This window comes from Entelurus aequoreus, linkage group LG21 (assembly GCF_033978785.1).
Source record: "Entelurus aequoreus isolate RoL-2023_Sb linkage group LG21, RoL_Eaeq_v1.1, whole genome shotgun sequence".
Taxonomy (NCBI): Eukaryota; Metazoa; Chordata; class Actinopteri; order Syngnathiformes; family Syngnathidae; genus Entelurus; species Entelurus aequoreus.
The window spans coordinates 37,618,066-37,630,279 of NC_084751.1; the positions used below are offsets into that span (position 1 = coordinate 37,618,066).

Below are 12,214 nucleotides of genomic sequence, written 5' to 3' on the forward strand. Positions count from 1 at the left end.
ATCGGCGAGATAGGCAGGAGCTAAACCGTGTAGTATTTTATACGTAAGTAGTAAAACCTTAAAGTCGCATCTTAAGTGCACAGGAAGCCAGTGCAAGTGAGCCAGTATAGGCGTAATATGATCAAACTTTCTTGTTTTTGTCAAAAGCCTTGCAGCCGCATTTTGTACCAACTGTAATCTTTTAATGCTAGACATAGGGAGACCCGAAAATAATACGTTACAGTAATCGAGACGAGACGTAACGAACGCATGAATAATGATCTCAGCGTCGCTAGTGGACAAGATGGAACGAATTTTAGCGATATTACGGAGATGAAAGAAGGCCGTTTTAGTAACACTCTTAATGTGTGACTCAAACGAGAGAGTTGGGTCGAAGATAATACCCAGATTCTTTACCGAGTCGCCTTGTGTAATTGTTTGGTTGTCAAATGTTAAGGTGGTATTATTAAATAGATGTTGGTGTCTAGCAGGACCGATAATCAGCATTTCCGTTTTCTTAGCGTTGAGTTGCAAAAAGTTAGCGGACATCCATTGTTTAATTTCATTAAGACACGCCTCCAGCTGACTACAGTCCGGCGTGTTGGTCAGCTTTAGGGGCATGTAGAGTTGGGTGTCATCAGCATAACAGTGAAAGCTAACACCGTACTTGCGTATGATGTCACCCAGCGGCAGCATGTAAATACTAAAGAGTGCAGGGCCAAGAACCGAACCCTGGGGAACTCCGCACGTTACCTTGACATAGTCCGAGGTCACATTGTTATGGGAGACGCACTGCATCCTGTCAGTAAGATAAGAGTTAAACCAAGACAAGGCTAAGTCTGACATACCAATACGTGTTTTGATACGCTCTAATAAAATATTATGATCGACGGTATCGAAAGCGGCGCTAAGATCAAGAAGCAGCAACATAGATGACGCATCAGAATCCATCGTTAGCAATAGATCATTAGTCATTTTTGCGAGGGCTGTCTCCCTACGATACCGATAATAAAAAAAAACGATACCGATAATTTCCGATATTACATTTTAACGCATATATCGGCCGATAATATCGGCAGGCCGATATTATCGGACATCTCTACTAATAAGCAATCATTCTGAGGTTATTGAGGGAAGACTTAGTTAATGGCTTACTGGTTGTATAATAAGGCCATGAAGAAAAAGGCATTAATAAGTACTTAATAATGTTACATGTTTGCATGTTAATAAGCAACTAATTCATGGTGAATATGTGTTCCCCATACTAAAGTGTTACCACATATTTATAAGTTGAGGCTCGTAACGTAAATGTAAAGTAATGTCGTAGTAATGGTCAGGCCCAAAATCTAATATTTTTTTCTCTATACCATTTCAGACATTTTCTGAAAGTTTCATGAAAATCTGCCCGTAACTTTTGGAGTTATGTTGCTAACTTACTAACTGCAATGATTATATAGTTTATAATAATAGACATATGACATTTCTAAACGGTTTTTAAAGGTGCATATGTTGGTTTAGGTCAGGGGTACTCTGAGCGGTACAGCTCGGTTGGTAGAGTGGCCGTGCCAGCAGCTTGAGGGTTCCAGGTTCGATCCCCGCTTCCGCTATCCTAGTCCCTGCCGTTGTGTACTTGGGCAAGACACTTTAACCGCCTGCTCCCAGTTCCACCCACACTGGTTTAAATGTAACTTAGATATTGGGTTTCACTATGTAAAGCGCTTTGAGTCACTAGAGAAAAAGCGCTATATAAATATAATTCACTTCACTTCACTACTCAAAACCATTATAGGGTTCAATCCAGGATTTTGACGTAAGCTCTGTCTAATGTTCAGCTCAGGGTTAGCAAATAGGCAGATCCAGACCGTGGAATGTTTGAGGGCCATCAGTTTAGATTTATTTTTTTTGTCAGTTAGTAATGTAAAGTAAAAATTGCAGCATGCTCAATTGTACGCATATGTTTGTAAGTATAGGAAATGCTACTGGACCAACGTTTTGAAGAGCAGGCTGAGATGGAGAAAACCCGGCGACTGGAGGAAGTCCAATTCCAGATGAGCTGGGAAGAGGAGCACTCCCATTTAGCACTGAACAAACTACAGGACTGGTACTCATGCCTTATATGGCTTGAATGGCTTTTATTGTGTTATTTAATAAACATTAAACAGGTTGTATTTTCTGAGAGATTCTGAGATTAGAGGTTTCAGTCATCATCAGCGTAACTGTGAAAAATTATACTGTAAGGCGCACTTAAAATCCTTTCATTTTCTCAAAACTCGATTTTTCGGACTACAAAAGTATCATCATTTATCAGTTGAAAATGTACACTGTTTAATATACCTTATTTTTCGGATTATAAGGCGCACTTAAAATCCTTTCATTTTCTCAAAACTCGACAGTGCGCCTTATAACCCGGTGCGCCTATTGTATGGAATAATTTTGGTTGCGCTTACCGACCTTGAAGCTATTTTATTTGGTACATGGTGAAATGATAAGTGCGACCAGTAGATAGATGGCAGTCACACATAAAAGATATGTGTAGACTGCAATATAATGGCAGTCACACATAGGAGATATGTGTAGACTGCAATATGACTCAAGTAAACAACACCAAAATGTTATATGTTCCATTGAAAATATAGAAGACTACACACGGCACTAAAAAATCTATCAAAATGTTTTAGTACAACTTTGGTAAGCTATGAAGCCGCTCCGCTTGATGGGTTGTACTGTGCTTCAACATACGAGTATTATTATGGTGTGTGTATAAGGTAAGACGTATTATCTGGCGTTTTGTTTCGCAATATTATGCAAAAGCAACTTTTCTTACATTCTGGTACCTGCTGATCTGTATTTGGGCTCTGCATAAGTCCTGAAAATTTGGTAGTCGATTAGCGTCTACTTTTTCTCTATCTTCTTGTTATGGGGCATTCATCCTCTGCTGTTGCCATTTCTAATATAAAGTAGTGTAAAGTTCTTACTTATATCTGTCAGTAAACTCGCCATGAAAGCGCTAAAACATACCGGTGTAGTGAGTTTACATTATTCACCCAAGGAACTTTAGTTATTAGAGAGTTCCGATCGGACGGCTTTTCACGGGACACACATTGTTATTGTACTAGTGAGCCAAGGATGAAGAGATGCTGCTCCGTTATTGATTGAAGTAAAGTCTGAATGTCATTAAAACAGTTAGCTCCATCTTTTGACACTTCTTCCACTCCCGTCCTTGCACGCTACACCGCTACAACAAAGATGACGGGGAGAAGACGCTGCCGAAGGTGAGCCACGTAAATAAGACCGCCCACCAAACGGCGCATCCGGAAGCGACTGTCAGAAAGCGACTTGAAGATGATCTGTAAAACATAATCTATGCAACATTTTGACCAAATAACCACCATTACATGTTATGTAGACCACAAGGAAGTGTTTTCTATTTAGAAAAAAATATATATCAATATCAAATATCAATATTAATCCAGTGCGCCCTATGGTCCGGAAAATACGGTAATGTGTTTTAGCAGATAGAACTTGTTGCGATAAGAGACTAGATCTCATGTCCTTGATCTCGGTTCCAAAGTGGTCTGCCAAAGAGCTTCAGATTGTTGTAAAAACTTTTACAACCAGCCTTCAACCACAAGAAAAATCCTGAATGGTGTGTTTTGCTTTCAGGTTCAACGGCTACACAGATCCTGACATCGTCACCGTGTTTGCCATCCGCACGAACCACAAAGTCTCCACCTACCATATTCTAGCACTTTCATCAACCCAACCTGAACAGCAGACCACATCCAGCGAGTTTGATGTACATGGAACCCCTCTGGTTGAACGCAGAAAGCCCAGAGACCAGCCTGCAAAAGAAAGTAGCAGTGAAACAGATGGTGAGGCAGTATCTTTACCTGTCAAATATTATACATAAATAATTACCTTGTGATCCTGTGCACCCCAGAGGAAGATGTAGCTCACGCCCAGGCTCCTCGTCCTGCCGCACAAGATCGGCAGGTTGAGAGGCTGCAAAAGGCTACAGAGAAAGCTGAACAAGCCCGAGCCAAAATTGCAAAGAGGAAGCAGGAATGGGATAAACTGTGAGTGTGGCAGCCGACAACATCTATACTTAGTAGCTGAGTGGACCAATGTTGGCATGGATCACAGCAAAAATCGGGGGTCGAAAATGTCCCGGTTTTTATATACCATCCAAGCAGTGTTAATTTTGACAGCTGTTTTTAATTAGTTTTAGTTATAGTCTTTTAAAATAAATATATAAAATATAGCGGACAACAGTGGGGAGTGCTCAGAGAGTATGAGGTATTGTCTGATTGTGGCGGTCCGCTCCCTGTATGATCGGTGTCAGAGCTTGGTCCGCATTGCCGGCAGTAAGTCGGACCCTTTTCCAGTGAGGGTTGGACTCCGCCAAGGCTGCCCTTTGTCACCGATTCTGTTCATAACTTTTATGGACAGAATTTCTAGGCGCAGTCAGGGCATTGAGGGGGTTCCGGTTTGGTGGCTGCAGGATTAGGTCTCTGCTTTTAGCAGATGATGTGGTCCTGATGGCTTCATCTGGCCAAGATCTTCAGCTCTCACTGGATCGGTTCGCAGCCGAGTGAGAAGCGACTGGGATGACAATCAGCACCTCCAAGTCCAAGTCCATGGTTCTCGCCCGGAAAAGGGTGGAGTGCCATCTCCGGGTTGGGGAAGAGATCTTGCCCCATGCGGAGGAGTTCAAGTACCTCGGAGTCTTGTTCACGAGTGAGGGAAGAGTGGATGGTGAGATGGACAGGCGGATCGACAGGCAGATCGGTGCGGCGTCTTCAGTAATGCGGACGGTGTATTAATTCGTTGTGGTGAAGAAGGAGCTGAGCCGGAAGGCAAAGCTCTCAATTTCAGTCTCAGTGTTTTATCTGTTTTGATAGCTAATCTTTTATTGTTGTACTATAAGTATTGGTTTGTACATTAGCACTTTAGTGAAGTGAAGTGAATTATATTTATACAGTGCTTTTTCTCTAGTGACTCAAAGTGCTTTACATAGTGAAACCCAATATCTAAGTTACATTTAAACCAGTGTGAGTGGCACTGGGAGCAGGTGGGTAAAGTGTCTTGCCCAAGGACACAACGACAGTGACTAGGATGGCGGAAGCGGGGATCGAACCTGCAACCCTCAAGTTGCTGGCACGGCCACTCTACCAACCGAGCTATACCGCTCGGTTTAAGATTTATTTAAATGAAAAGTGCATAACAAATTAAATCTTTCCTAATTATGTATCACTTCTGATGCGCGTTGTGTCTGTCCTTCTCTGTTCAGTGGTACTTGAACGCACCATAAAAACCTTGCAAGCGGGATGTTCCAAATAAGTGTCTGATGAGCATTCCTCAACTTTCTCAGGTTTTTTGCCACTTGTGCCAGCTTTTTTGAAACATGTTGCAGGCATCAAATTCCAAATGAGCTAATATTCGCAAAATATAACTAAGTTTACCAGTTCGAACATTAAATATCTTGTCTTTGTAGTCTATTCAATTGAATATAGGTTTTCATTGTATTCTGTTTTTATTTGCGATTTACACCACGTGCCAACTTCACTAGTTTTGGGTTTTGTATATCCCTGCCAGAAAAATGTATGTTTCCTGGTCACGCTTATTAAAGCTGTATATAAATTATATTTACTGTTGTCTCAGTTATGCAGATAAGCCACACAAGGACTGCGAAGATCCACGAGATGTGCAGGCCATCTACGTAGCCAAAGAGACCACTGGAGACCTGAAACTTAAGACGGATAAAAACTTCACCGTACCAAAGCACCTGCGAATGAGTGCGGACAGAAAGAAAGCCGAGATGATTAAGTTGGAGAACAAGGTAAACAAACATAATACATAAGTCGTTTTCTTGTAAATATTCTCATTGATCTAAACTGAAACCTTGTTTCGAAAAACCTGGAGTCTGCATCCTGGTGCATTGAATCTGTCGCAACTGGACGGGCTTTTCAAAGACTAGATAGTACAGATAATCTTTGAACAGTCCAGTTGCATTTAATGTAAGGCCCTTAGAACAATAGTCCTTTTTACATTTAAAAGAAAACTTCACTTTTTATGGGAATATTGCCTATCACGCACAATGCTTATATGTGAGACAAAAACCAGTGCCTTGTAGGGTTGTACGGTATACCGGTACTAATAACGTATCGCAGTACTAATCAATTGAAATTGGTACTATACCATCCTTGAAAAGTACCGGTACCGCTCTTTCATCTGAGTGCCGAGGCACATACACAAAGTGCATACAAGTAATAACATCTTGTAGAGGAAAAATGGCAAAAAACTACAATTCTACCGGTTAATAAAGAGGGTGGTGAAGTACAATATGGAGGTAATTGGACTTCAAAATAACAATAAAGGTGGCGCTTTAAACAGGGAGGCACCGCATTGCAAGTACTGTTTTACACCTTTCCTGCTTGTCGGCTCCCAGACCGTGGTCGAGGAGAGCAGGGGAGACCTTTCACTTCACAATGAATTGAATTGATTACGTGGACCCCCGACTTAAAGAATTTGAAAAACTTATTCGGGTGTTACCATTTAGTGGTTGTGGAAGACCCTCGCTTCCGGGTGGGTTCGCCGGACCATCAAAGGACGACATCGTCGTGAGCAGGTTTAGACTTTTTTTATTTTTCAATAATAAAAGTCTGTCTCGAGCTTTTCAGCACTTCCACCTGCTCCTCGCTCCGCCGCCTGCTTTTAGCTTTTCAGCCGGCCGCGTCTTCGTCTGCGTCTTGCTGTCGGTTTCTCTCGCTCCTCCAGTACTCCGGGCTCTCCACCTCCTTCCGCCCCGTCGTCCTCGGCCGCCGCCTTCTTAAACACCGCGAGGGGATCATCAGCTGATTGTGACCAGGTGCGCGATCCCCGCACCTGGTCACGATTGCCTCGCCGCTTGCTCGCCGTTCCCGCCTCCTCGCCTCCATCTTGGAGCGGGCTTCGGTGCAGCACGCCCCGCCGTCGGCCCTCCGGCTCCGCCTCGCCACAGTCCTCCATCGCCGGACAAGCCTACTCCCCTCCCCCCATTTAGAGGGAGCGGGAAGTGGGGACGGCCCGGTCCTCCTGTGGCCCAGGTCTTCTCAACGTCTGTGTATTTTTCTTCTTCTTTACCTTGTTTGCCTTTGTCTTTGCCTTTTCCTTCTTTGTCTTTGTCCACTTCATCCTCTTCTTCCCCCCAATCTTCGCCATCATCTTCATCCCAATCTTCGTTGTCAATTTCCTCCCCACCTTCGTCATCAGCTTGTTCTTGCTGAGCACATGGATGGTTTTCCTCTTCTTCTTCCACCACTTCTTCATCTTCTTCTTCCACCACTTCATCTTCTTCTTCTACCACTTCATCTTCTTCTTCTACCACTTCTTTGGGGGACCACTCGCCGCCGACCCCCGCCTGGCCCGCTAGCACCTCCAGGAGCTTCAGTTGTTGGCGGGACTCTTCAAGTCGCTGGCGGCTGCCTTCCGCCAGGTCCGTGAGCGCCCCCACGAGAGCCCACAGTAGCTCGTCCTCCCCCGCCTCCGATGGTCCTTCCCGATTGGGCGCCAAATGTGGAAGACCCTCGCTTCCGGGTGGGTTCGCCGGACCATCAAAGGACGACATCGTCGTGAGCAGGTTTAGATTTCTTTATTTTTCAATAATAAAAGTCTGTCTCGTGCTTTTCAGCACTTCCACCTGCTCCTCGCTCCGCCGCCTTCTTTTAGCTTTTCAGCCGGCCGCGTCTTCGTCTGCGTTTTGCTGTCGGTTTCTCTCGCTCCTCCAGCACTCCGGGCTCTCCACCTCCTTCCGCCCCGTCGTCCTCGGCCGCCGCCTTCTTAAACACCGCGAGGGGATCATCAGCTGATTGTGACCAGGTGCGCGATCCCCGCACCTGGTCACGATTGCCTCGCCGCTTGCTCGCCGTTCCCGCCTCCTTCCCTCCATCTTGGAGCGGGCTTCGGTGCAGCACGCCCCGCCGTCAGCCCTCCGGCTCCGCCTCGCCACAGTGGTCAATTGTACGGAATATGTACTGAACTGTGCAATCTACTTATAAAATTTTCAATCAATCAATCAATGGGTCCGTAAAGCTCCGCTCTTTGGTCGGAATGACGAGACCATCAATTAGTTACAACTTTATTTATAATTTCCACAGGGCACAACCGCACATCCACCATGCTATTAACACTCCTGCACATGCTAGCGCTACGTCTCCTAACTTGCCCACTCACTCACTCACCCCACATACTGCCACTCTTAAAGGGGCACACACACACACACATACGCTACTCTCACAACAGCTGCTTTAAAACACGCCTCGCCAAATGTGGAAATTAGTATTACCACCTTTGCTTCAAACTTAGGTAAACATTTAAATAATAAGCATTCAGATCTACGCAAGGAGTTATAAAGAGTGACAGGTAATAATGTAGTTAGTACACCTGTCCTGCTGTTCGGTCCGGTGCAGACTGTAGTCGAGGAGCACAGGGAAGACGTTCCCTTCAGGGTCGATACCATTTCAATGCCTTTTAATTTATATTTTAACCTTGTAAAATTGTTCTTTGATTGTGAGTGTTTAATGTAGTGTAAGATAGTGTGTTAAAATAAAGCCAATACTGACATTTTTCGTTGTTCCCTTTATTTGGAAAAGTATAGAAAAGTATCGATATACATTTTTGGTACTGGTACTTAATTATTGGTATCGGGGCAACCCTAGTAACTTGTCTAGGGGGTGGCTTGCGGTGGCACATGCCACCCCGAGAATCCGATAGGCCACCCCAGGTCCACCCCACTAAGAGGTGGAACGAGGATGCAGGAGAAAGAAAGACAAAGCGCAGGTAAGAGAAGTGTTGTATTTTTTGGAAGAAAAGGCGCCCTTAAATTCCTTTCATTTTCTCAAAACTTGACAGTGCACCTTATTTTGGTTGTGCTTACCGACCTTGAAGCTATTTTATTTGGTACACGGTGAAATGATAAATGTCACACATAAGAGATACGTGTAGGCTGCAATACGATGGCAGTCACACATAAAGAGATATGTGTAGACTACAATACGACTCAAGTAAAAAACACAAACATTTTATATGTTCCATTGAAAATATAGAACATTACACACGGCGCTCAAAAATCTATCAAAATGTTTTAGTACGACTTTGGTGAGCTATGAAGCCCCACCGCTTGATGGAAGTGTTTTCCATTTAGAAAGAAATCATAATATGACCCCTTTAATGCACCTTATAATCCGGTGCGCCTTATATATGAAAATAGACCTGAATAGACCCGCTCATCGGCAGTGCGCCATATATTCCGGTGTGCCCTATGGTCCAGAAAATACGGTAAATGGAGCATTGAAAGATGTTTTTTAGGCCATGTCTACAGTAAGTCGTTTAACCCCTTAAACAAATAATTATTTAGCCTAAGCCCCGTTTCAGCCACACTAAACCTGCGTTTAAGGTCCTCCTCCTCAGACAAATTTTTACACGACTAAGTGCGACATGTATTTCTTGAATCTCCGGCACTGAGCTTTGTATGGACTCATTGATCGTTTACAAACTGAGTTCGGGGAAGGAAGTGAAGCCAGAAAGACCGCGCCCACACAGGAAGTGATGTCAGAAAGACCGCGCCACAGCCAGCTTCATAACAAAGATGGAGCCGGATCATCCACACGTGCCGTGTTTCTCCTTCTTCTACATGTACAGACGCTTTCGGAAACCACAAATCAATACCTTAAGAGAAGGCAACGGGCGATTGCAGCTATTTGGGATACAACACATCTCAGACGGCAAGAGACCTTTCCAATGTCCGGGTCAGCTGTGATTCTACTTAGCGAAAAACTTCGTCCCTTCCTCCCGTGGATGAGATACAGGCAGTGTGTGACTACAAATATTGCTGTACGGATGTTACTGTGAAATGGCCAGGCAGCGTGCATGATGCCCGTATCTTCGCTAACTCCGCCATTCGCACGCAGCTGAAAGATGGAACCATCCACTCGAGTTCCAAACAGCTGCTGGAAGATGAAGATCTAGTCCCTGTTTTTCTTTTAGGTGACCCAGCTTATCCCCTGATGCCATATCTCACGAAATAATACCCCAATGGCGGAGTCAACCCACAACAACAATACTTTGGGTATTTTCTGTCTAGATCACTGGTTCTTAACCTGGGTTCGATCGAACCCTAGGGGTTCGGTGAGTCGGCCTCAGGGGTTCGGTGGAGCCTCCACCGCGGAGGTCAGGACACACCCGACTTATCGTGTAAATAAAAACTTCTCCCTATCGGCGTCCTGCTTTGGAAATAATTTGTACCCCGTTCAGATATTGCATTTAGTTCCCACTAAAACATTCACATGTTGCACAATGAGATGTAAACATGGGATCATTCCTGTAACTTTCTGTTTGTAAAAAAACATATTGATTAGTATTTCTTTAATATAATAACATCATTTCATGATTCATATTTATAAATTCAGATTAAATTAAGAAAAAACATGTGTTTTTCTCTAAAGAAGGGTTCGGTGAATGAGCATATGAAACTGGTGGGGTTTGGTACCTCCAACAAGGTTAAGAACCAATTGTTGCAAAATGTTCTTTATGGCATTGTCTACTTTCTCATGTTGATTAAAGATTTGATTAATGTATGATGGCTCAGGTGTGATTCACTACAATAGGGCCCATCAGCACACTGGATTCTAGTTCATTGAAATACCACAACACTGGATATTGTTCAAAGGAGATACATTTTAATTTAAAAACTTGCACATAAAACACAGTAAACAAATGTAAAATGCACAGCAAACTTTTTACAATATAGCTCTTTTCAATCAATCAATCAATCAATCAATCAATCAATCAATGTTTACTTATGTAGCCCTAAATCACGAGTGTCTCAAAGGGCTGCACAAGCCACGACGACATCCTCGGCTCAGATCCCACATCAGGGCAAGAAAAAACTCAACCCAATGGGATAACAATGAGAAACCTTGGAGGGGACCGCAGATGTGGGGACCCCCCCTGGGCGACCGGTGCAATGGACGTCGAGTGGATCTGGCATAATATTGTGAGAGTCCTGTCCATAGTAGATCTAACATAATAGTGTGAGTCCAGTCCATAGTGGATCTAGCATAATATTGTGAGAGTCCAGTCCATAGTGGATCTAACATAATATTGTGAGAGTCCAGTCCATAGTAGATCTAACATAATAGTGTGAGAGTCCAGTCCATAGTGGATCTAGCATAATATTGTGAGAGTCCAGTCCATAGTGGATCTAACATAATAGTGAGAGTCCAGTCCATAGTGGATCTAACATAATAGTGTGAGAGTCCAGTCCATAGTGGATCTAACACAATAGTGTGAGTTCAGTCCATAGTGGATCTAACATAATAGTGAGAGTCCAGTCCATAGTGGATCTAACATAATATTGTGAGAGTCCAGTCCATAGTGGATCCAACATAATATAGTGAGAGTCCAGTCCATAGTGGATCTAACATAATAGCGTGAGAGTCCAGTCCATAGTGGATCTAACATAATATTGTGAGAGTCCAGTCCATAGTGGATCTAACATAATATTGTGAGAGTTCAGTCCGTAGTGGATCTAACATAATATTGTGAGAGTCCAGTCCATAGTGGATCTAACAAAATAGTGTGAGTCCAGTCCATAGTGGATCTAACATAATATTGTGAGAGTCCAGTCCATAGTGGATCTAACATAATAGTGAGAGTCCAGTCCCTAGTGGATCTAACATAATAGTGTGAGAGTCCAGTCCATATTGGATCTAACATAATAATGTGAGTCCAGTCCATAATGGATCTAACATAATAATGTGAGAGTCCAGTCCATAGTGGATCTAACATAATATTGTGAGAGTCCAGTCCATAGTGGATCTAACAAAATAGTGTGAGTCCAGTCCATAGTGGATCTAACATAATATTGTGAGAGTCCAGTCCATAGTGGATCTAACATAATATTGTGAGAGTCCAGTCCATAGTGGATCTAACATAATAGTGAGAGTCCAGTCCCTAGTGGATCTAACATAACAATGTGAGTCCAGTCCATAGTGGATCTAACATAATAGTGTGAGAGTCCAGTCCATAGTGAATCTAACATAATAGTGTGAGAGTCCAGTCCATAGTGGATCTAACATAATAGTGTGAGAGTCCAGTCCAAAGTGGATCTAACATAATATTGAGAGTCCTGTCCATAGTGGATCCAACATAATATTGTGAGAGTCCAGTCCATAGTGGATCTAACATAATAGCGTGA

The 12,214-nt window shown here is 43.4% G+C and overlaps 1 protein-coding gene across 1 annotated transcript in view; it reads left to right on the forward strand.

The window, feature by feature from the left end:
• LOC133638729 (cilia- and flagella-associated protein 44-like) overlaps nucleotides 1-12,214 on the forward strand; it is a 65,837-nt gene that overhangs the window by 26,879 nt on the left and 26,744 nt on the right. Inside the window, 4 exon segments of the mRNA XM_062031621.1 lie at nucleotides 1,950-2,080; nucleotides 3,643-3,851; nucleotides 3,920-4,055; nucleotides 5,641-5,818. Of these exon segments, the coding sequence (XP_061887605.1) occupies nucleotides 1,950-2,080; nucleotides 3,643-3,851; nucleotides 3,920-4,055; nucleotides 5,641-5,818 (654 nt within the window).